This window comes from Equus przewalskii, chromosome 24 (assembly GCF_037783145.1).
Source record: "Equus przewalskii isolate Varuska chromosome 24, EquPr2, whole genome shotgun sequence".
NCBI classification, from domain to species: domain Eukaryota; kingdom Metazoa; phylum Chordata; class Mammalia; order Perissodactyla; family Equidae; genus Equus; species Equus przewalskii.
In genome coordinates, this window is record NC_091854.1 from 26,213,462 (window position 1) to 26,240,390 (window position 26,929).

Consider the following 26,929-nt stretch of genomic DNA (forward strand, 5'->3'; position numbering starts at 1 on the left):
TAAGGCACATGGATGCCTTCCTTTTTTGAAGGAAGAGGAAAAGCCATCTGCTACCCTGATAGAAGGTCTGGGCCAGCTGCACGCTCATAATTGCCATCTGTAATTACTAGATGGAAGGGAAGTGAGATAGTACCTTCTGACAGAGGCATGAAACATCAACAGGATCCTGTTTTGTTGGCTCAGAGAGCTGCTACTTCAGAGGTTAGCTTTTCTCAGGGTTACCTGGAATAAAAAGGAAAATATAATTGAGAATGCAAAAATATCCCTATGAAAACAAGCCCAAGTTCCTTTTGACAAATATTTCTTTATTCCCTTTCTTCTTCTAAATAGCTAAGCTGAAAATTTTTCATCTGACACTCAACAAATATTTATTGATCAACTAGTAAGCTTCTTTCATTCTTCAAGGCACAGATAGGGGCAGATAAGGCACAGTCCCTACATTCAAGGAGCACAATGCTTGGGGAAAGAAAAATGTGTATCTAAGCAATGAGAAAACAATAGAATACTATAGAAAAGGCCTTCCAAATGCTATTGGAGCACAGAAGCATGAGATGTATGTTGCTAAGTGTTTCGATAAAGATTTCACAGAGGAAGCAACATTTACCCTGCGTCTTGAAGGTGAAATAAAAGATGAGAAGATAATATTCTAGGAAAAAGGAATTGATTGTGCAAAAGCACTGAGCATGAGAAGGCATAATACATTCAGGAAATACGAAGTATTAATTATGTTTGTCCAGATAATAGTTTTCATAGAAGAGATTATTGACTTCCAACTCTGAAGAGAACAGCAAAGACAAGTTTATTGCTTACAGCAGGAAGGGGGCCACTTATGACCTCCACAGAATCTTAGTAGCTTCTTGGAAGTGGGGGATCAAAGCAGCAATTGTAGCATTTGGGGTCTAGTTTAAGGCATGCTTTTCAGTGAGGGATTCTGATTGGTCCCGAAAAATGTTCATAATGTAGTAGCGTGAGATTAACAGATAGAGTAAGGGGAGGACTTTGAAGAACATCTTGGAAGAGTAAATAATCATTTGGTGAGCCCAGTTGAGTAATCTATTGTTCTGAGAAGAAGCTATTTATCTAATGAGAACAAGTCAATTGTTCAGATAAAAAAACTCAGGAGGTTCTGAAATAAACAACATTTATTTTCAACTTCATCTTTCTGGGCAAATATTTCCTTGACTAACAAAGTTACGTTAATGCAGAAGTTGAAAAGTAAAATCATGTTAATGTAGACAGTGATCTGTGTGAGTGTAGATGGCTTCAGTTGTCAAGAAGTAGATGAAGTTTGAAATGGGGCTGAATTGTGAGAGTCCTCGTATGCCATTTTGAAGAATTTGAAATGGACAAAGAAAGAAGGCGGGGAAGTCTAGACGCCATGCTAAAGTGCTTTGCAAGAAAACACAATCATTCAATTCTTGTAGCAATCCTGTAAGACAGATATTATCATCCCCATATTCCAGATGATACTGAAGCTGAGAGAAGCTCAGATGGTACTTAAAAAATAATCCTTGCCCAGTGTCTTTTAAGGAATTAGTGGAGCCATATTTCAAATCCAGTTCTAGCTGACTCCAAAATTATCTTGCTCTTTCCCTTACATAATGCTGTTTCCAGGAGATTGTAAGGCAGGGGTACAAAATGAAAAGATTTCTTTAGAGATTGGCTATTTAAAGTGTGGATGCATGAATCACCTGGTTGCTTGTTAGAAATGCAGAATCTCAAACCCCAGCCCAGAACTACTGAATCAAAATCTGCTAACAAGGTCTCAGGTGATTGCTATGCACATTAAAATTTAAGAAGCACTGCCTTAGAAGATTCTGAAGAGTTCTTGACTTGCCAGTCCCATGGGGTTAGCTCGTATTACACAGTGGGGTTTTCTGCACCCCTCCAGCTTCTAGCTCTGTCTTTTTTTTTTTAAAGATTGGCACCTGAGCTAACATCTGTTGCCAATCTTTTTTCTTCTTCTTCTTCTTATCCCCAAAGACCCCAGTACATAGTTGTATATTCTAGTTGTGAGTGTCACTGGTTGTGCTATGTGGGATGCCGCCTCAGCATGGCCTGATGAGAGGTGCCATATCCGCACCCAGGATCTGAACCGGCGAAACCCCAGGCTGTGGAAGCAGAGGGTGCGAACTCAACCACTCGGACAGGGGTCTGGCCTCTGTCCTTTTTTCCCTTTATCTTCCTCATCTGTGACAAAAAAAACAAAAGCAACAGAGATCATTAGCATAATATCCCATGAAAACTGCTGTGGAAGTGCAGTCAATAGAGCAAGAGAAATATTGTGTTTCTGATAGATATTTCTCTCTTAAGACTGCACAAAACTTGAGCCTAGTCCTAGTTGGACAGTAAGTACCTATCATTGTCCTTCCATGATGAAATCCAGAGCTCATCTCCAGGCCAGAACTGAAACTGTGGATCAGGTAGTGAGGGGAAGGGCAGAAGGGTAGAAAAGACCAATGGGAAGATGGGAGGAGGAGGAGAAGACGGAAAAATAAGGATGAAGACCAGACTCCAGAGATTATTGGCTACCCACAGAGAGGCATTGCTAAGAACTATTTGGGAAAACAAATGTCTTATATCCTCTGAATCCACACGTGTTGGTAATCATAAGATCATGTTGTTTCCTTTCTGGTAATCGTCAATATGTCAGACACTGTTCTAGGCAACGCAGACACACTAACAAGATTACTCTGCAGCTTCTTGGTGTTTATATTCTAGTGGGAAGGAGAGAGAGATAACAAGAGGGGAAAAGATGATTTCAGCTGTTTAAACTAAAGAGCTTCTCTAAGCATAAAATTATAAATAGATCTCTAGACTATGAGGGCAGGTGACATTTGAAATCAGTATTTTGGTGGGCAAGGTGGGTAAAACTGGGAAAGCTACACGTTTAACAGGCGTCACCACGCCTTCCTTCCAAGCAGCCCAGGGCAGCACAGTGATCATCGTGGCTCTGATGCGGGGGAGAAAAGCTTGCCACATGAGCATTTTGTAACATTTTCAATTTCTTACTGCCAGCATTCTCTTTGGGGGCTCTTCTCACAAGGGATAGGCATTCTTACTCCTAATTCCCCTGCCGTGGGATCCCATTGTCCAAACGCTTCTGGGAGATTTTCCTTCTCACTATGAACAGCACAAGAAAGCATGCCATCAATACCTGCTCAATCACCACCGAAAAAAGCTTCCCAAGAGACATGATTTGCTGTCCTTAGGGGATTTCCTGCGTGACACATTCTCTGTTTTAGAAGCTTTAATGGGACTTTACCCAGAGTGACCTGGTTGTGCATCTGCGGCTGGGTGACATGGCTGGGTGAGGTGACTCAAATCTAACCCACTCCTTTTAGGGCTGAGGTTTATAACTCTGCTTTCTCTATGAGTCTGAGTAAGGATAACTGACATGTGTATAGTGCGTGAATTTACAAAGCCTTTTCTCATACTGTCTGATACTGTTTTTGTATCTTCCAGCTAAGAACATGGATATTCAAAGACAATAAGCATCCTTCCTAACATCTCTGTACCCAAGAATTAAGTGTCATGCCTCCTAATTCCTAACGCCCTATTCTATCCACTATCCCAATGCTAGTATTCCATCATAGCCAGTCTCTCCCCCGCACCCCCCTCCGCTTGCTCTCTTTCTCCCTCCTTCTCTCCATCTCTCCTTCTTATGGTTTAGACATTTTTATGGCTGAAGGAAAATAAAAGTGAAGCAGCCATTCTTAACTAATCTCTTACATTAGCTTACCTTTCATTTTCATTGTCTTCTTTATGGGAATAAAGTGCCAATCCTCCAGCACCATTTCTTACAAAGATAACATTATTAGTACTCCCCATCACAAACGTTGTTAGTCCTGAGGGCGCTAAATAGGACTGGTTCACTGGTGACTGCAGATCTCAAAATAAACTAGGTCTTATTTTTACTTTTTATTACTATCAGGTACTAGCATTAGTTGTTAACACCATAATCAGGAAGCACTGTTTGGCACTGAGAGAGAAAATACCCACACATATCTTTCTGAGTACTTTGAACTCCATTGTCAAGAATAACAACAAAAAAGTCATTCAAGAAGAAAAAAGTATTTTCCTCCTTAGGAATCTTTTCTTTGATATATGAGGTATTGATTATTTAGCCAACTACTGGAACTTCAGGCAAACTTCCCACTGAAATAGATATCATAAAGTAATCCATAAAAACTAACTGTGGCAAGAAGGAAAAATGAAAGTACGAGCAGTAATCTATGTAGAGATTTTAAAGAAAACCCTTACCAGATTATCATCATCACCCCTCTTTTTAGCACCAATGCATTACTGAAGAGAACCAACATTTGACTTCCTCTGTGGTCATTTCTGTGTAATTTGGAAACACATTTAGTTTGGAAACTGAAAGTACACTCAGTAATGTCTCAGTATTGAAGTTTCACACTCATGTTCAAGTATATTCAGTTTATAGATCCTACTTTATCTGCCTCCTGCAAGTATTCGCAAAAAAGTATAAAGCAATGGTATTGGTTCCAAAATGAGAATCCTGTGGATCTACAACCATCTATGTCCTCTTTTTAAGCAATTTATCAAAATGAGATGAAAAGGTATTTAGCAAAGTTCCAGAACAAATGTCTATATTCAAGAAAGTTTCCAACAAATATCCTTAAATCCCAGAGAAACTATATGAATGAGGTACTTAAGCTGAGGAGATTGCCTTCAAAAACTGTATTTTGTTCATATAATTGTAATAAATAGCAAGACAGAGTGAAATTATCTATGAACAGAGGGAGAAACTATGTCTTCTTTATTTTTGCTTTTATAGATCTGACTTACATCAGCTATTTCGTATACATTAGACTGAATGGAATATATGCTGATACATTGAGCTCAATTCTTTCCGGCATACCCAGGAGAGCAGAAACAATGAAACATGAAAAGGAGAGTCCTCCCTATGTGAACGCATGCATGCGGGTGCAGGGACTCATGCACACACACCTCTGACCCTCTCATGATTTTCTAGACCTACACTTGCTTCTATGGCTAGACAAGAGCTTCCCCAGCCACTGTGTAGTCTGACTCTAAGCTAAGTGAAGCCGAGATGAGGTACTGCCTACACTCTAAAGTGGTCCCCTGTACTCCTGTGTCCACCCCTCTTCTCAGGTCCTATAGAATTACCCCAGGGTTAAACTCACCAGCTCTCCTTCTTTTCTGATAATTTCAAAAGTCTTTCGCTTTATCTTTGATGTTCTGCCATTTCACTATGATATTCCTGGATGTATTTTTTTTAATCCTGCTCCACACTCAGGGGGGTTTTTCAATTTGATAGCTCAAATATTTCTTCTAGAAAATATTAAACAACATTTGCTTAAACAATAGAAGTTTACTGGGGGGCCGGCCCAGTGGCCGAGTGGTTAAGTTCACACGCTCCACTGCGGCGGCCCAGGGTTTTGCCGCTTCAGATCCTAGGCACAGACATGGCACCACTCCTTAGGCCACATTGAGGTGGCGTCCCACGTGCCACAACTAGAAGGACCTGCAACTAAGATATACAACTATGTACCGGGGGGATTTGGGGAGATAAAGCAGAAAAAGAAAAAGGAAAAAAAGAAAGATTGGCAACAGTTGTTAGCTCAGGTGCCAATCTAAAAAAAAAAGAAGAAGTTTATTACTTCACAGCTCTGGAGGCTAGAAGTCTGAGACCAAGGCGTGGGCCAGGTCAGTTCCTCCCCAGGGCAGTGTGGGAGAATCGTGCCACGCCTCTCTCTTCGCTTCCCGTGGTTTGCAGGTGATCGTTGATGTTCCTTGACTTCTGCATCCTCTCGATCTCTGCCTTCATTTGCATGTGTGTGTGTGTGTGTGTGTAGTGTGCAAATTTCCCCTTCTTATAAGGACACAGGTGATGTTGGATTAGGGGCCCGCTCTAATTCATTATAACCTCATCTTAACTAATTCTTTCTGCAACGATCCTATATCCAAATAAGGTAACATTCTGTGGTAATAGGGGTTAGGTCTATAACATGAATTTGGAAACAGGGAGAAGCACTCAATTCCACCCAAATTCAAGCCACAATAGAAACCAACCGTTGTCTTCTATACTATCCTTAGTCTGGTGTCCACGTCACCAACCTCTGGCCTCTCAGTGCTTGTGATGCACAGCCTGGGTCATACACCTGCACACGCACTGTAATGAAGGGTAGGAATGAAGCGTCTGGAGTTCACCTGGGGAAGGTGAGACTCGTAGTGTGGGATCCTGGTAGAATGGAGGGAGGGTGTTCAAAAGACATGAGGATCCACAATTCACAGACGTGTGTTAAAGCTCGCTTTTAATTCTGGTCCTGCTCCTCTTAATCTTGAGTGCCTTAATCTCCCTGATCTTCAGTTTCCTCACTTGTAAAATGGAGATTTGTGTGGGCTAAATGTTAAGGACTTTGAACTGTATATGGCATATAAACAGGTGTCCCATAAATGCTAGGTCTCTCTGTTTCATTTCACTCCTCTGAACCCTCAAAACTCTTTGTTTCTCGGATAGGTTCCATCACTTTCTACCTTGAGTCTGTGGTTGCTTAACATATTGCTCCAATTTTAATGTAAGTTTCATCAGCCAGGGACATTGTTCTAGACCAGTGCTTCCAAATCATTTGGGATCAAGGACCATTTATATATATCCAATCTGTCACAGACAATTATAATTTTTTTCCTTTTTTGCTGAGGAAAGTTCACCCTGAGCTAACATCTGTGGCCAATCTTCCTCTGTTTTTCATATGTGGATCATTGCCACAGCATGGCTGACAAGTGGTGTAGGTCCATGCCCAGGAACAGAACCTGCGAACCCAGGCTGCCAAGTGCAGAGTGCCAAACTTAGCCACTAGGCCACTGGGCCAGCCCCACAGACCACTATATATATATATTTTTTTTTTTTTTTTTTTGAGGCAGATTAGCCCTGAGCTAACATCTGCCACCAATCTTCCTCTTTTTATCGAAGAAGAATGGCCCTGAGCTAACACCTGTGCCCATCTTCCTCTATTTTATATGTGGGACCCCTGCCACAGCATGGCTTGACAAGCAGTGTCTAGGTCCACACCCGGGATCCAAACCAGTGAACACCAGGCCACCAAAATGGAATGTGTGAATTTAAGCACTGCGCCACCGGGCTGGGCCCCCCACAGATCAATATTTTTGTAAAATATAATAAATATAAGTTACTAGAAAAATGAAATTAAAAAAAGCATACAAAATATCAGCCCCAATTTTGTTATGTTCAACAAACATCAAACGACTCTGTCAAAATGTTATGAAAGTTTATAAATGCTTACTTTCCATTTCTATACTTTACCTACTGTAGACCAGTAACCAACAGTTCACTGCCTAGCACAGGTCTGTGGGCCACACCTTGATTGGCATGTCCTAGACCCTTGCTCCTCAGAACGTGGCCGCAGCACCAGCAGTTTCAGCCTCACTTATGAACTTGGGAGAAATACAGAATCTCAGGCCTTATCTCAGCTCTTTGACTCAGCAGTTGCACACTGAGGTTTGAGAACATTGTCCTGGGTCATTTTGAATCCCTCGCATTACTGACCCAGGTCTTCCATAAAATAAGTGTTCAATCAAAAATCTATTAAGAGTGTTTGAGAGTAGAGACCCCCAAAAAAGACGCAATGTGTGACTTTCAGTGCATGTGGCAAGGGATTTTCATTTTATTGGGATCCTATAAATATTTATTGATTAATAATTGAACAGTTTTATAGGTCCATCCCTACTACCCAAACCATCCATTTTTACATGTGTCAGGGTCGGGGGAAATCTTTCTACTCCTCTTGTGTTCTTATGGCTGGACTAATAACAAAGTTGACACAAGACCAGACCAACAGGAGAAAACCCCAGTTTAATATGTATGTCTTGGAGACCATAGGGAAATGCTGCTCGAAGAGTGAACAAAGGAGGCGGTATATATATCTTTTACACAAGGAAACAAATATGTGAGAAATTGACAGGAGAAAGAAACGTTGGTTTGGGGTACTTAATTATCGAGGAATTTAAACAGAGTTTAAGTTTGAGATAGTAAATTAACAAAGTTTGTTTATGCAGGCTTCTCGGCCAGGAATTCCCCAGCTCTGGTGATGAGGATTCAGGGCAAGCACCTTCCACATGGAAGATTACTTCCTGCTTTCAGAGGAAACAGAGACAGGAGAGTCAGAATGCCCTTCTGCTTCTCAAGTAACTTTAAGTCAAAATAATCAATAAGTTATTGTGGGATATTTTGGGGTGGCCTGTCCTGGGCCCCAACACATGAGTAGATGATTTTATACTTTTAAAGCACAGTATTATTACAAACTATATTCTTAATGTATGTGTATAGGGGTGTGTGTGTATGTCTATCAGTCTGTGAAGTATGTAAAGGAGAAATATAATTCTAACAGTGGATAATTTACTGTTTGTGTTTCATTAAGTCAAGATTAGGATGAATAAAGGCAGATTTCAAAACCGCAGTACAGTGTAGTGAAAGGACATCCGCTTTGAAGTCAGAAATGCCCCCATCTGAATGCTGAGTCTCTGGATTATTTACTTCTTTTCTTTGGCCAAAATTTTCTCACTTGTAAAATGGGGTTAGTATTCTGATTTTGTGGGATTGTAAGATTAAAATAATTTATTTTAGACACTAGTATGTTGCCTTTTATATTGTTAGGACCCAACAAACTTTGTTCTTCTGAAAAGAGATAAGTGAGCTTAAAGTTTTTCTTTATTTTTTAATGAGTATATTGGAAGAACTGAAATGCACACAATGAAATTAATAACTATAAAGTGTGTGAAACAACTTGAGTGTGGAACAGAAATTTAATTTGGCAGAAGGATACATATTAGTTATTTTTTGAATATTTGTGCGGGGGATTGGAATTGGCCACCCCAAGATATGTCTCTTTGGCATGAGGATTATTTTTGGCTGGTTACTTTTAAAAACTGCAAACACGAGAGATACTCTGGAAAGTAGAATTCACTTACCCTTTGTTAAGAGACAATTACATTTGTACAGGAAATCTCCATCTGTAAAAGTGTGTCCCTCTCTGTACCAGGAGGAAGGGGGGATGAACTTATCTCCAGAAACTCTTATCAGTGCAGAAGGCAAGCACTTAAATCTGCATAATAACCTTATTCTTGTTTACTGTGCTTTTCTGGTAATCCCCCATAACTGACTCCCTCCACCCCCAACATCCTCCTTTATCTTTAGCTGAGGATGGTATTTAAGATGAGAACCTCCGCCATTTTGGCAAGTTGCTCGGTTTTCCTGACTCTCTCCCATGTACACGTGTTATAAAGCTTTGTTTGATTTTTCTCCTGTTGTTCGGTCTCATGTGAATTTAATTCATTGTCCAGCCAGAAGGACCTAGAGTGGGTAGAAGAAATGTCTTCCTCCCCTATACTTGTAAGTTTCAAATGTCTGTTGCTACGTGTCACAAGTTGTAGATGCTCGACATTTTGCTCTCTAAAGCTAAATTTTCTACCTAATATGAATCTGCCATGTTGCCCACAGTTACAGCTTGCTCATAGAAGATGCTCCATAAATGTTTCTGGAAGAAATTGTGAATTCTTTGCTGTCAGGGACCATGTTGTATTCTCCTTATTCTGTGGTCCTCTCATCAGTTTCATGTGGCTGAGCTTCCCTCTCAGTGTGCTGCTGTGCCTTGCTGACCACAGATGGTTTTCAAGTGTCCAGAGATCTTGACTCCCCATGCTACTGGGCAGCCACCTAGGGCCTGGGAAGCTACAGCAGCACCTTTCTCCTCATCCAAGTATTACAGTGTTCTGACATGAATAAGGCTGGGAGATGTGGGTCCATCCTGTCTTCTTTTCTGACTAGAATCATTGATAGACATGTTGGTCTCCTGTAGAGAAAATTCTTTGAAATGGGCCTGAATTTTATTCATAATTGTGTTATCTCCACTTCCTTCCCCCGGAAAAGTACGATGTACCTTTAGATGAGAGTGAGTGACATTCTCACCAATTACTTTTATTATAAACTTGACCTATGTCTCTAACTAAATGTCTTTTCTCCCATTACTTTTTCAAATACACCATCCTGCAACTCAGAGCCTCCCAGCATGGCAACTAAAATGACTTTACATAGTACACTGTTAGAGTGTTTCCCTGTTCCATTTGTGTTCTGTCCTCAAAAAGAGAGCCCCAGTTTGGTGTTTGTATGACTTTCACAACTTCTCCATCTCATGCTATTTTCCCTTTTTAACAATAGGAATACAAGACCTCAAGTGTTTTAGTAGGCAACAGTCTCTAACTAGAATTTAACAACATTTTTTACCTTCGTTGTGTTTATTTTTATGGTTTCCTTTATTTTAAAGCAAAAGACCAGTATTTTTCATTTCAACTATCACAATATAAGGCTACTTTTCAATATATGTGTACTTAAGTAACAAAATTAGTTGAAATTTTTAAGTTCATGGATATAGTACACTTGGGTACTATACAATATGGATGTGGTAAATACATTAAAATTATATGCAAATATCTAAAATTTGCAAAACACCAGTATAGCAGAAAGGGTGCTGGGTCTTGAATCTGAAGACCTAAGATTGGAAAACAGCTTTGTCAGTTACTCAAGCAAAGTGCTTAATCTTCCTTGGCACAATGTATTCCCTGCATCTGTAGAATAGGAATTATAGCAAAGCCTGCAGGAGCATTTCTTGTGAACTAAATTAAATAATGTCTGTGACAGAACTTTGTAAACTAAAAAGAGTTAGACAAATGTTAGTTTATTATTTTTATGAATACATCATAACTGACATTTCACATTATAATTTATACCCTAGTGTTCTAAGAGAGTCATATAAATTGCAAGATGCATGATGTGAGTGTATTAAATTTTAAGAATTTGGGCATAACATCAAAAATAACAGTGGTTTTTAGAGATCATAAAAAATCCTGTAAGTATCGATAACATTGGTATCAGGCTTATTTTCAAGGTTTGTTACGTGCCAAACCAGCTTCAGCGTTAGCCCAATACTACTAACAGAGACTATTGAGAATGGGCTACACAAATTAGCCGGGCTACAAGAAACTGCAGGCAATTACGACCTCTTACAGCAGAAGATGAAAGAATCAAGTGGGTTGGAAGAAAGGAAGTAGTACCCTGAAGAGAGCTGATTAGGAACTGTGTTCTGGGGTGATCTGGCCTACTTTAAGCCCCAACAATGTAACCATGGGAACCTAATGAATATGTTGGGAAGCAGAAAAGGAAGAGAGCCCAGAGAGTCTGTGGGACTTTCACACTGATGGGAAGCCAGGCTCTGTGCTCTCAAGCAGCCTGCCAAAATACACAGTCTACAGTAGACAAAGGCCTCAAGAAACTTGGAGTATGCTAGTCTCCTAATCGTCACAGTCCGCATATTTCAAATAGCGAATAGGAAAAGTGGGAGATTTGGACTTTCTGGGAACCTCTAGAAGAGAAAGCCAGCTGGGCTCCCACAGGCTTTTTTCATGCTGGACGCCTCATGGACTTGTTGAGGCTGGACACCGGAAAGAAATATACATTTGAATCTCACACCAACCACTCTCTATTAAATGGCTTGTGAAACCAGTCAGATGAGGCTCTAATTGAATAAAAATCATGAGGAAGGGATATTTTTACTTCTCAACTCTGCAAATCAGTAGTGACAGATGTCCCTGATCTTCTTGCAGCTTATGTGAAAGTTTTACAACTTACAAATCCAAATCTTTCTTTCTGTGTTCCAGTGCCCTATGCTACTAAGCAGTCTATAAAGTTTGAATGATCTCAGCCATGAATATTACTGTACCATCAATCAGACCAACAGCATCAGTCAGGCATTCCTCGTGTCATCAAGTTTATTGGCCAAGCTACTGGTTCTCCAAATGGGGTCCAGGGACCCCTGGAAGTCCATAAGATCCACTCAGGGGAACTGTAACGTCAAAACTATCTTAATAATAATTCTAAAACGTTATCTTCCTTTCTCTGTCATTCTCTCATGAGCGAACAGAGTCGCTTCAACATAAAGTCTGCAGATGCAATAGCCTGAACGCAGAAGCAGATATGAGAACCCAGCTGTTTTCTATTAAGCCATCAAAGAGATTTGCACAAATGTTAAATGATGCCACTCTCCCTCACATTTTTTTTTTGTTTTGGAAAATATAGTTATTTTTCATTAAAAATGTGTTATTTATGTTAACGTTGATTTATATTAACATGTAATAGGCTTATTATTTTCAAATGAAAAACTTCTCTACATTAATTTTTAATATGGAAGCCAACAATAGACATGTAACATACAAACAATAGATATGTAACACATACTTTGGGATCCTCATAAAGGAGTCTGGAAGCCAAAAGATTGAGACCTACTGGACTAAGCTATTAAGCTGCCAGTTCCTGAAGGGCTAATTTTATCTGTGGTTTGAATTTTCTGGTATTGGCTTGAGGAAAGGTAATCCATTATAACTCTATTAGCAATTTCAATTAGGTAGCAGCTGGATTAACATTTGTGAATCTGAGTGTAACTGCAGAACGCCCAGAGAGGAATCCTTTTCTACCAGCTGCCCATCCTGAGCTCCAGAATCTTTACTGCAACCATCTTTCAGGATTTATCTGTTAGCTATTGAACTATATGAGAAGATTTTTAGATCTGAGTTTAAAATAATAACCAAAGTTTTGTTTAGAAATGGCTGAACCTGTGGTGTGATGTGAAAAGTGGAGACAGGTTTTTATATTACTACATTAGGCAAAACTACATACATTGCAAATACAAACATTACACAGCAGAGTTCCGAGGGTGAGTTTAAAAATCCTTTCTCGCTAGAAAGGAGCATCGTGCAGTGGGGAAGCGCTCAGGCCCTGGAGTCAGGCAGAGCTGGTTTGAATACCATCCTATATTTGCTAACAGCATGGCCTTGGGAATCTTAATTAATTCTAATATTAATTATTTCCACATCTATAAAATGAGAAATAGTTTCACTTCATAGAGTGATTCAAAATTCAATGAGACATTATGCAACGTGCTTCCTGCACATTATTTCATTTGTGCTGTGCGCTTCATCAACCCTCACAGCGACTTTAAGACATAGATGCTATTTTTTTCCATTTTATGACACGGAAACTGACCCTTAGGAAAGGCAAATGACTTTCCAAAGATCATCCTATTACAAGCAGCAAAGCAGGGATTTGCTTTTGACCACTCTAACTATAAACGGCCACATCACAGTGTTTTCCTAACAGCAAAGACTAGAAAATTGCAGCTCTGCTTTCTCTTGTCCACCGTCTTTAGCCCGACACCCAGCTGTGTGTGAAATACACACAAGCTAGAGTTTCTTGTAACGCTGGGCAAGAAAACAGCAGTGGCTCAGCATGGTGGCGGAAGGGAAGAGGAATTCCCCAAGATTTGGGAACCAATAACTCCCCTTGCACACAGGTTTTATAGACAACTTCTTTTGTGCATCTGCATAGCACACACGTATTCCACAAGTTCCCTTTAACGTGTTTTGGAGTAGGGTTGAGCATTGGTGACAGATAATATAAAAACTGGTTTATATATTAAGGGATAAATGATAAATGATCTTAAGAAAGGGGAAAAAATTATTTCCCCATAAAAAGCTCTCACTGAAGCATTGTGGGTGAAAGAACTTGAAGCAGTGCAGACTCACTGGCTCCTGCTATATCCCCAGGTCAACAAGCTGAGGACTTACTGGAATTTTCTGTGCCTTGATATTGTAATGAAGATGCAGAGTAGCTGTGAATGTTTCACAGATCTTGCTGTTTAGGAAGCAATTCTATCTGGAGCAATGTTGTTCCATGTATATACCAGACAAGTTAAAAAAAAAACCTCGATGCCTTTTTTTAAAACATCTATTGTAAATTCAGAGTAACAGACTAGGTATTACACAGTTAATAATCTAAGCATCTATTTATATTATGTGGATGTGTATAGCCAGGAAACTTCTCCATTTCCAGACTGGCAATCTAAAATTGTAAATAAATTTTTACATTTAATCTCTGTTGTTCCCGCTTTTCTCTTAGCTGGATAACAGGAATTGCTTGCAATTCAATCATCCCAAATTTCCTGGAGGCATGCTCAGCTCTCCCCCTCCTCCAGCACTGCAGTTATAAATGTGCGGGCTGATGAATTAGTGGTCGATCTCACTGGGTCCTTGCTTTAAACCTCGAAGGAAGAGCTCAGGAATGAATCACGGCCATAACCCATGAGTCAGACTCTTCTGGAGTTCAGTAAACCATAATTTTGATTTTACTTTTCCACTGGGATAGAGATAAGAAATTGTCTGTCCACGCAAAAGTTGGTAATTTTATGTTCCCCTTGTTATTATCACGTAGGTTGCTGTGTGGAGCTATCATGTGCCTCTTTCTTATTTCTGCTCCTTGAATTATGCTGAAGTTATTCATGGATCAAAGGAGGCCAGTTACAATCAGCTCCAGCTTCAATTTTCCATCTTGCATTCTAAGGACAGCGTAGTTAACGGCTGTGGAAACGACAGGCTGATGCTCTGCATTTCTATAACACCTTTCATCCAAGAGGAGAAAATGACCCTGTGTGTCTCTTTGACTTCATTTTTGGGAAGTAAGAGAAATGAGACATCATGGTTTTTCTAAGATTAGATCTCAAATTATGACTTTGCATATTCCAGTTCATTCACACATCTTCCTCCAGAGAAAAAAAATTATCAAGATATTTTATTTATGTGTAGGTCAAATATTCTTCTAGGTCAAACAACAGCAACAACAAAAGGTCCAAGCTGTCATAGGTAGAATTAACCCTGGAGAAGCCTTTTGATACCCAGGCTTTTTGACACAACAAAAAATAAATGCCTATTTCTGGAGGATTCTTTTGAGTAATCACCTCCACTGCACACCAAATGCCACATAAAAATGAGAACTTCAGCACTCTCTCATTCCCAGAACTTTGATTTGTCCTGACTTATTCCTCTGACGTTGTCTTACTCTTGATACACCATAACTTCTAACTCTCCTATTTTCACGCACACTTCACTTTTTAGACTTGACCCTCAACTCGCTCTTCCCAGGTTCAAGCTTGCTGTGCCCTTGAGCATGATTTAATCTGCATTCTTCTTCCAGCAATGCTCTCCCTGCCATCTTGAGTAAATCTTGTGTATTTATATATGTTTTACTTTGAACGTTTTATTTATTTCAAAATTGACTTTATTGCAGCCAAAACAGTGGAATTAACTGTACATAATAAACTATTATATATATATATATATACACACACGCACACATTTTAAGTTATAAGGAATAAAGTTCATTTTGGAGGATAGTGTTAAACACAAGTAAAGTTGCATACATTAGTAACATAACTCAGCATCTTTAATTTGGTGTGAGTGTGACACAATTTCATGTTTTCCTGTGTTATGCTAAATCACCATAACCTAAACTGCTTTATAAAACTGATATGATAAAATTTAGCTTTACTATTCTTGTTTATATTTACTGATTCCAAACAAAACTTTTCCTAAGTTTCTTCCATCTTTGCATCCATCTCATCATCAATATCATCCAAGTATGGATCACCAGCCCCCATTAAATCTTTTCCATTTTCTTCAAAATCTCAGCACAAGTCTTCTCTTTTAAGTGACTCTTGATATTACCTTAAGTAAATTACTATAATTAATTTATAATTATAAACTACTAATTACTTTAAATAAATCTCCCACCTCCATAGCCCTAGCAGTCTCTCTTTTAAGACCACCCCTGGGAGTGTTGGTCTCACCCTATTGGTTCTGGCTTTGAAACAGGAAAAATTTCTTATAAGAAGGAAAGGAGGAAAGAAAGAAGGGAAGGGAAATGAAGATTAGACATAAACTTATTAAATAAGTGTCTTCTGAGCTAAAATTTCTTTGAGGGTCCCAAGCAGTCAAAAAAGTTTAAAAAAATCAAGGGCTTAGTTTATAAATTTAGAAGTATCGGATAGCCTCGATCTAGTTTGTTAATGGAATTCCAACTCTTCCATCACCACTGGTATTTATTTCTAACCCACATTTTGTCAAATATTGTTTCCTGATGTGTGGAAATGTGAGGTCACATGTCCCAAACTCTGCCACTTCCCACAGGATCTGGGAAGCTCACAGCAGTAGCTTTGGGCTTTACTTTGAACCTCCATATTCTGCTGAGAGCCACACTTCTTTTTACCTCACGCAAAGGGAACTCTTTCTCAAGACCCACAGGTAGTGGTCGGTAGAGATCATGCTCTCAAACATCATTCTCTACCACTTCTTGTTAATAGAAGGATTTTAGAAGAGTACATTTGTGGATTCCTATTCCAGGCTTGATCCTTACTATGTGATATGGGGAACATCTCTTCATATGTAAAAATCATAAGGATACTTGCAGATTTGTTACCTGATTAAAATAGGAAACGTATGTGTGCATGCACCTATCAAAATGCCTGGCATTTAGTATATGCCAAATATATGTAATATACTCTGTCTCTCAGGAACTAAAGGAGGGACCAAGTTCACTATCATTATGCCATTGATATCTTCTGCATCCAGCTTTTATTAAACCAGTGCATCATCCTTCTTTAGGAAAGGAATAACACTTCATGTTGGAGATGACTGAGCACTGTCAACTATGATAGAGACCAGAATTGAAATGTATCACAGTTTCCATCCAAACCCTCCAAAGGAGTCAACATAAATGGAAATGCTAGTGCCTTTCTTCAACAGATAGCTCATTCCCCTTACACTTTCATTAAATTAGAGAAGCATCATTTTTATCTTCTCTATAGCAAGGATGGAAAGTTTAGTAATCCTACCAAAGTTACTCCTAGACATGTTTCTTGTACTTCCAACTCATCTTTCATGTGTTTAACTGATCTGAGATCAAAAGCTCAATACAAAGTATAATTTTTTCAAAGCTAAGTAATCCAAAGAAAGCTTTTTTCTAAACACATGATAAATCTGACTGTAAAGCTGCCTCCCTGGAATCAATCTGACAGTTACCAAAAACAGACTGAGAGGGAACTAGATAGCACGAAGGAAGAAACATGAGCAAAGCTTCATACATATCTGTTTCTATCTTCTCTTTCAAAAAGCTGCCAATAATGAGATAAAGTCAGTCTTAACAATACAGTTCACATTTCCATCTGTAATGGCTTGGCTATATCTGACAATCTCTGATTCAATAGGATTTGTTAGAAAAAAAGAAGCTATTTATATCGGATGCCTTATTTTATTCTTCAAGTCATTAAATATAAATAGAACAATGACAGCAAATGTTTCTGGAGTTAGGTCTTCATGTGTGTTTGGGTTAAATAAACATTTCACTTCAAAGAGAAAATCATCTACCTTCCTGTATCATCTTTAACATTTTGTATCTAAATTCCACAGTCCATGCTGTAGGCATTTGTTACTTTGGCTGGAAATATCTCTGTGCCCTTGATGTCTTTTCTATTCTGGCCACCATGACTCTCACATAGAACATTACATAGAATGGAATATTACAATTGTGTATGACTCACCTCTACCCTCTCTGGCCTGCTATTTATCCTGTGCAACATTTCCAGATTCTTATTCTTAAAACACGAGCTTTGCAAGCCTTTACCCCATAAACATAATTTTAAAAAGGCCTCCAATCTATAGCATTTTTTGCTCAATTCCTCACTATACAAACTCCTCAGTTCAACCTAACTGGTCTTCTCATTGCTACTCAATCATTCATGAGCATGTGTCATGATTCATGCCATGGCCAATCCTCAGAACTGAAACACCTGTTCTCCTTCCTCTTGTCTTTTCTGAAAAAGATTTTTGAGGTTTGAGAGAAGCTGTTCAGTTTTGCGTCTTCTTCAGACACGCTGATTTGGGATTAATACTCCAAAGAAGTGAAAATTGACATCAACAGAATGGTAGAGTAGGCAGCTCCAAGCTCTCATCCCCCTAAAAACATCAAAACGGAAGTAGAAATTATCAAAATCTATTTTTTCAGAATTCTAGAGAACTGTCAAAGGTTTACAGCAAACCAGTAAATGTTTAACCAAGAAATATGCAACTTTAAACAGTAGGAAAGCATTGTGGCGTTTTTACTTGCCCTTTCTCCACCTCCGCCCTAGCATGGCAGCAATCTTGAAGCAGTGGCAGCCTGTGTTCCTAGGGTGGGGCTCTGGTCTCTGGTTCTGGAGAGAGCAGAGCAAACCTTACTTTTACAAATTATTGTGTAGATTTGTTCTAACCCGGCTGCCTGAGAGACTGACATAAAGCACTCATTTCTGTATGGCCCAACTCAGAAGTCAGGCCTCAAAAGCAGCAGGCGTTCCTTGAAAATACTGCAGGGCAAACTAACAATGTGCAGACACCTTGTGTAAAAGGTTACAACACAGATATACGATAGAGAGCCTAACACTCAGGAGGAAAAGCTAGGGGAAATTCTTTGGAAGATTAGGATATTCAAAAAACCCATTCATATGGAGGATTTAGAAAGCTATGCCCTTTCCCAGGGTAAGACATATGCTCAGAAAAGAGCCCAAGCTTTCAGTTTGGGCTGATCCCTAGGCTCATTGAAAGCCTGGCTAAATATTAGAGTGCCCCAACACAGAGGAAATCTGCAAAAACTGGACAATTTTTTTCTCATTTTGTTTTGCTTTGTGTTTTAGCTCCTGGTATTCTAGAAATTATTTGTCAAAATATTAGAACATGATCTAAAGGAGCAGTGACTTCAGTTGCCAATAGGATAAGAAATACAGTCTTTGCAAAATCGTTTGAAAATGTCACTAAACAAATGGACTACTACAGCCTTCAACAATCAAAAGAAAGCAAACCCTGGGAATGGTGAAGACCTCACTTCAAGAGTGACTACATTATAACATTCAAATGTCCAATTTTCAATAACAGCAAAACACATAAGAAGTGAAAGAAACAAAAGAGTAAGACCGATTCAAAGGCAGAGAATTAATGACAGAAATCATCCCTCAGGAAACCCAGACATCAGAATTACTAGGCAGACTTTAAAAGAACTGTCTTCGGGGCTGGCCCGGAGGTGCAGTGGTTAAGTTCGCACATTCTGCTTCTGCGGCCCAGGGTTCACCAGTTCGGATCTCAGGTGCGGACATGGCACCGCTTGGCATGCCATGCTGTGGTAGGCATCCCACATATAAAGTAGAGGAAGATGGGCATGGATGTTAGCTCAGGGCCATACTTTCTCAGAAAAAAAGAGGAGGACTGGCAGTAGTTAGCTCAGAGCTAATCTTCCTCAAAAAATAAGTAAATAAATAAATTAAATAGCTGTCTTAAATATGCTCAAAGAGCTAAAGGAAAACATGGACAAAGAACTAAAGGAAATCAGGAAAGTGATGCATAAACAAGATGAGAATATCATAAAAAGAGAAATTATAGAAAGGAACCAGATAGAAAGTCTAGAGTTGAAAAGTACAATAACGGAAATGAAAAGTTCAGTAGAGAGGTTCAAGAGCAGATCTGAGCAGGCAGAAGAAAGAATCAGACAACTTGAAGACAGACAACTGAAATTATCAGGTCTTATAAGCAGAAAGAAAAAAAGACTAAAGAAAAGTGAACAGAGCCTAAGAGAATTGTAGGACACCCGCACGCGGATCAACATACCCATTCTGGGAGTTCCAAAAGGAAAAGAGAGAGAGAAAGTGGAAGGAAAAATATTTGAAGAAATAATGCCTGAAAACTTTACAAATTTGAAGAAAGACATGAATTGACAAAGAAGTGAACTGAGTCCTCAGATCAGGGTTGTCAACATGTTTTTGGCAGTTACTATCAATGTTGAATCAGTGCTAAGTTATGCCACTCTCTACTTGTCATTGATAACATCCCAGTTCATCTTGTTATTCATGCTCTTTTATACATATATTCTGTTTATTCAAGCTGATTATAAGACTCTGAAGAGTAACAATTGCTTTGCCTTGGTGAGTGATTAGTTATGATTACAAAATCCATAACACAGAATGAGTCACAACCACTGAGCTGGGGACAAATACAGTTTCAGGACCTCAGAGAACAGAAAATTCAAGAATACGATAGCATAAAACATGCAGTGGTTAACATGGGGGAGTGGGAGGGTGTGCATAAATTGAGAGGGAATGTCCTGGTAATGGTCAGAGTAAAGTGAAAGAAAAATATGAAGCAAAATTCAGCATCTCTAAAATTCAGGAAATCAGCTGATATCAAGAAAATCTTTTAGCAGAAGGTGAGCCAGCAGGTATGGTTCAGAGTCCTAACTGGTAAATATTATTTTTCATAGCTTAAAGCAATAAGGAGCAACAGGAAAAAAAAATAAGTAAGATACTGATATTTAGGTTCTGGGGAAGTTACCAAGACATACACACATCACTGGAGCTTCAGGTCAAAATCTCAGTAATAGAATTAGAGCACAACAACTTTAATTAACAACAAGAGTACCACAATACTGAGCCCCAGAATAATTAACTCAAGCTCCTTAAAGATTTTCCATCTAATTTTCAGGGTTGTATCTAGAGATTAATATGGATATAAGCCTATATATTTAGTATTCTTGCTGCATGGAGAATAGTTACATAACACTAAGCAACCAGTTGTGTCCTGATAAGAACATGTGCTTCTTAAAGTCCTCCAAAGTATCTAATACAGACCCTTATATTTAGTAGCCACTCAATCAATAAATGTAAAAGGAATAATAAAAGTGATCTGCACTCCACTAATGTATCCCCACTTTGAGAATTTCTCATTAGAAAGTTCTGCAACTTCTTAACATTGCTCTGATGTCCCTTATAAGGAAACAGAAGAGCCAGTTTTGTACTAGCAAGAGGACTTACCCTCACTCTAAAATAACATGAAAAGAAGGAATAGTTTTTATATTGTGTTCAGGTTTAAGAGGCTGGTAAAAATAGATCCTTTTGATTTTCATAAACAAGATGACATTTTTCTGGAAAAAATAAACTCCAAGTAATTGCAAAACAAACAGTAATCTCTATGTAGCATAATTTCTCTGTAAAATTTACAGGACTTTAAGACTGGGTTTTTAGCCTAGCTAAATACATGAAAGAGTTTAAAATAATTGAAATCAAGGAAACAGGCAAGATGTTAGAGGCATTGTAAAAACATATGAGACATGAACTTTCCCATCAAAGTACTTAAAATCTTAATAAGGAAATAGAACGTGACAAACATGTATTCCAGAGACAAAGTGTAAACTACATATCTTTTACAATTTCATCTATTTTTGGCCATGTCAATAGGGCCACTGGGCTCTCTCCAAAGTTTATTTACACATATAATAGAGGAACTTGATAAGTGAAAATGATGAATCACTTTAAGATGGCCAACCATAGGGCTTCTATATAAATACGGTGGATTAAAGACACCTATTTCCTTTCACTCCCTCCCTAAAATCCTGCTAAAATAATAGTAACATGATTTGGTTTAAAGGCATAAAGATACAAAATCAGGGAAAATGGAAGACAAGCCTACATTAACAAAATTATGGAAGCTAAAAATAGTTCTGGGAAAAAAAATGCTGAATCCTCAGATAAAAGTGGGCAATGCTACAAAAGAACCTGATTTACACTTCAAAATGTCCCCCAAATCTCAGGAACGATTGGCACAGCAAAGTGGAAAAGAAATGGCTAAAATGAGAGGAGTTTTGAAAATCTTCTTGGAAAAGTTAGACCCACTTTCTTTCTCCACTCTGATCAGCCATATGACTACCTCCTCCGCTCTCACAGAAGTCTGGAGGGATTTTTGTTTTGTTTTGTTTCCTTCTTCTTTCTTATTTTCTCTTAAGAGGTTAAAAAAGAGGGTCTCAATTACAGCAGGATACCATAATAACAGAAGAAACGATCAAAAGGATGTAAACTGGATACTGAATTTCCCTGACCTCCTACCCCCCATTGACTACAGAATGTTGGAAACAAGGCCATTATCCTCCAAGCATAAACTGGTAACTGCCTAAGGCAGGGGTTTAATCAGAACAACACAGATCTCCCCTGCACTCTGTCACCAGGCTAACAAACACCAAAACACAATCAACAACAGCCTACCACTGGGGAGGAACAAGAGTATGGAGAGAGACCATGGAAGGTCTAAAATTTAAGGTAAAGTAGGAAAATTGAGAAAAAGGCTCTGCAAAACCAAACTCATGATAAGAACAAGATAATGATAAAGAAATTTAAACTGTTTGCTACACTAAAGGTAGCCATAGCAACAATAAAACCCAAAACCAATTATAATCTTGACTGTATGGACTCAATATCCCGCACCAATGGCCTAGCAGAAGAAAGGGTATACCCACTGTGAGTCATGAATATTAGTTACCTCAGCGTCTGCTCCTCTACACGGTATGGTCAGCAATCAATAAGACATTATAAGACACACAAAAGGCAAGAAAAAAACAAACCATTGTCAAAAGACAAATCAATCAATAGAACAAGACTCAGAGATAACTTAAAGAGGGAATTTAAAATAGCTATGATTAATATGTTATCTAATGGAAAGAGTGGACAACATACAGGAACTGATGGGGAATTTCAGCATGAACAGATGGAGAATGTAAAGGGTAAGAAACAATCAAATAGATATGCTCAGAAAAAAATATCACAGTCACAGAGATAAAGAAGACCTTTAACTGACTTAACAGTAGACTTGATAAAACCAAGGATGGTCACTAGATATCAGCCAAACTAAAACACACACATCTACATGCACACACACCCAGAAAGAGATAGAAAGAGAAAGCAGAGCAGAGCGTCCAAGAGTTCTGGGGTGCAACCAAAGAGCCTAACACACATGTAATTGGAATCCCCAGGAGAAGGAGATAGAGAGAGAGAAAGCAGTGCTGAAGAAATATTTGAAGAGATAATGGCTGAAAATGCTCCAAAAATATTGAAGATGTCAAATCGCAGGTCCTGGAAGCTCAGCAAAGCCCAGAAAGGATTGAAAAGATAATAATGAAATTAAATTAACACACCTAGACACATATAAGTCAAAATAATGAGTACGCAAGATAAAAAGAAAATCTTGAAGTTGTCCAGAGAAAAGACCACATTACATAGAAAAAACAAAGATAAGAAGTATACCAGCTATCTTGCTAGAAACTTTGCATGCCAGAAGAAATAGAGTGATATTTTTAAAGTGCTCAAAGAAAAAACTGTCAATCCTATACCTCAGAAACTATCATTCAAAAATGATAGAAAAATAAAGACTTTTTCCAACAAGCAAAAGCTGAGAGAATTCATTAACAGCAGATCTGAACTACAAGAAATGTTGGGGCTAGCCTCATGGCCTAGTGTTTAAGAATGGCATACTCCAATTCAGCAGCCCAGGTTTGGTTCCTAGGCACAGACGTACACCACTCGTCAGTGGCCAAGTTGTGGTGACCACCCATATACAAAATAGAAAAAGACTGGCACAGATGTTAGCTCAGGGTGAATCTTCCTCAACAACAACAAAAAAGAAGTGTTAAAAGAAATTCTTCAGGAAAAAGGAGTATGACACCAGACAGAAACTTGGATCTACACAAAGAAATGAGGATCCCTGGAAACAGTTAAAATAAAGATAAATATAAAAGACATTTATTTTTCTTTTTTCAATCTCTCCAAAATATTACTGACTGTCTAAGATAAAAATAAGTGATGCAGGTTTAGAGCACATGTAAAATTAAAACGCATACGACAACAATAGCACAAAAAAGGAGACATCATGAGTTTATCTGAATATATTGAGTATATATCTGTACTCCTGTAACTAACTGAAAAAAACAGGAAGATGGAAAATCAGCCAAAGATCCTTAACCAGAATAGGGAAAGACACATAGCAGAACCAACCCTGGAAAGATATGATCCCACAGAGATGCTAGACCCCACCTTTAGTTGAAACAATTTAGGAAGAATATATATTCAGTTAACTTTATTTCATTTAAAACATATTCAGGCTCCACGAAGAAAATATGCATATATGAATATACTTCTTAATGATCTCAGATTGCATTTTTAATTAATTGTGCCTTAGGTAATGTTACAAGTGGATTTGATTCTAATTAATGTCATTGAGGATTTATTTTCATTTTCAATGAGAGGTTGTAATCCTCTCATTCGTACCTCCTGGTTATAATTGAAGTAGAAGAAGCCATTATCTTTATTTCATAAACTCTGCAGGTGAAATTAATTTTATACAAAAATAAGTATTCTTTAATTTGGAAAATTAAAATTTTTAAAATTATTTAACTGCTGTAGGGAGAGAAATACCTAGTGAAGTAAAAAGAAAATAAGTCTGGAGTTTGGAAATACTAGAGGAAGCTAAAACAATCCAAATGCTAATCAGGCACCAAGATGTGACAGTCATTATAACACATTTTAGCAAGGAATATGATCAAGTTTAAAAACGAGTTCCTTCAATCTAGAGGTACCAATCCAATTAAGAAGACAAGATCAGAGACAATTTTAGTCAATTTTTTTGGAGCAAAAAAAAAAAACCACACAGAAAAAAAGTTGCATGAAGAGACAAAACTGGAGAGTAGCTTATGATCATTAAGTGCTGACCTAAAGAATTTGAACAATATTCTGTAATAATGATGGCAAGCATTTATTAATTCACTTTGTGCCAGGCACTGTATTTAATCATCTCAATAATCCCATGAGGTAGGGACTATTTACTTTAGTATGAGTATAGTCAGTCTTAGACAGGTAGTGTAATTTGCCCAAGATATGGCTAGAATTACAACCCAATGGATTTCTGATTCTAAGTTGCATGTTCTTATCCATTCTAATGTACTTCCAAATATCTGCTAATGTACCCAGTTAGGCAGAATAAGAAAACTGGCAACTCATGTCTCTGTAGGGACTTGCATCTTGATGAACGGAATTTCTTGCTTTTACAAAGCATTTAAACAATTCTGGCAAATGGAAAATAAAGTTAACATGAGGCCCTCTCCCATTACAAACACATAGAAATTCTAGGTAAATATACAGGAGAAAAAGTAATTTGTAGCCAAACACAAAGAAAAAAATGAAAAGGCCCCTAGGCCAGAACAAGAAATTCAAATATGTGTGATAGCACCAAACATCTGAAAGGTGATAGCAGACATACATGCAGATCTACTGGCTGGGACTGAGGTTTTAATGCCCAAAGAGAAACAGAAGTTTTGGTGCTGAGTTAACTCAAGATAAGAATTGGTACTAAGATCTCCTCCATTAAACTGGAAACTTGGAAGGATTATACCTCCGGGTAGCAAGACTCTATTCCTCAGACCAGGAAGCAACTCAGAATCTGCTCTGCTCAAAAATCTTTGTGTAAAAAAGAAAAACTGTACCCTGTGAGAAATCAAAGCCCCAGAGCTATACCACGTGTAGGATCAGAGTCCATATGTTGTAGGAGCCTGAAACCAAGAAATTACTGGTAAAATTTACTTTAGACTGGTGATCCTTCTGAAGTGCTCAAAACTACTGTGCATTTCTACAACCTAAAACAAAGGAGAATCAACAAGGAAAAACTCACTAAAAATAAGTCCATGATAAAAAATTATAAACTAGATGAAAAATCAATGCACCAAGAGGTGGAGTAAGCGGATCTCCCAAAAAGAGGAGGAATAGCAACCCAGTAACCTTAGATAAAAAGTCGTCTGAAAGAGATTTTAAAAATAGTCATGCACAGGTTCAACAGCAAAGTAGGCACAGCTGAAGAGAGAATTAATGAACAGGAAAATAAATGTAGGTAATTACTGGAAATGCAGTACAGAGGGAAATGAGGTAAAAATATATTAGGGAAATCAAGAAACTTAAGTAGTAAATTGAGAAGCTTCAACTTCTATCTAGTAGAGTTTCAGAAGGAGAGCAGAGGAAGGAGAATTAATGCTCAAGAGCAAGGACTGGAAAATTCCCTAAATTTGTAATTGACATAAATCTTCAGTTTGGAAAAGCACACTGCATCAGGCAGGATAAATAAAATGAAATCCAGCATAAGGCACACTGTAGTAAAACTGACCTTTTTGTTAAAAGAAAGGAAAAACTAAAACAGACATTACCTGCAAATGAACAATTACCCTGATGACAGTCTTCACAATAGCCACACAGGAGGAAAAAAGACAATGTTAAATAGCGTATTAAGTGGATTGTCTAGATACAGCTTAACAAATATGGGTTTCTTTTTCGTATTACTAAGTCCATGAGCAATCAATGGTTGGCATTGGTTTAATTGCTCAACTAAACCATAACATCTCAGGTTCTTAAAGGTTTTCTACTCTTTCATTTTCAGGTTTTCATCTCATGCAACCATATAATTTCCAACGCATACTTCATGTTTTTGCATCTCATGCTTGAAAAATGGTTGTTGCAGCTGCAGAAATCTAGTCCACGCTCAAAATGGGAAGAAGTGAGAAGAGGAATATCTGTCTACTCGTAAAACAAAAGCTTTCCCACAAATACTCCTCCAAATAATTCTGCTTATTGACCAAAACTAGGGCACATTGTCACCTTACCAGAATAGGAGGTAATAAAAGTGAGCATTTACACTTGTATCTAGCATTTGTTTTTCTATATTTAGAAGCAAAATTTTGGAATCAATTCCATGGCACTAACAACAACAAACAATAATCTGTCTTGTTCACTTCTCTCCAGTTTTGCACTCCAGGAGGTTCTTCCTTGTCTATTTGACCACAGCCGAGATGAGTATTAAAGAGGATGCACTTCCTGGGGCTTGCATGGTTTTCCATCTACTTCCTGTCAGTGTGAGTTTGGCACTCAGGCAGGAGGACTGTTTCAGGAGTTGAACAGTCACAGGCGGATTCTAGACAGGCTTGGCATCTACAGAGTTTTCTCAAAACATTGCAGCCTTCTGGTCTATTAGCTTCCAGTCGAGTTAATGAAAATAGCCACAACCACAGATCTTCTCTGGAGATCTAGAAAGACTTTAGACGGGTGCTACTCAGAGGATGGTTCAAGGACCGGTGCCCGTCAGTTTGTTATTGCTTGCAGACAAG

At 38.4% G+C, this 26,929-nt stretch overlaps 1 protein-coding gene across 1 annotated transcript in view; it reads left to right on the top strand.

Annotated features, from left to right (window-relative positions):
* PTGER3 (prostaglandin E receptor 3) overlaps positions 1-26,465 on the top strand; it is a 245,129-nt gene extending 218,664 nt beyond the window's left edge. The window contains exon 3 of the mRNA XM_070592386.1: positions 26,206-26,465. Coding sequence (XP_070448487.1) covers positions 26,206-26,352 — 147 coding nt within the window. The 3' untranslated portion in view covers positions 26,353-26,465. The remainder of the gene's footprint in view (positions 1-26,205) is intronic.
* The last annotated feature ends 464 nt before the right edge of the window (positions 26,466-26,929 follow it).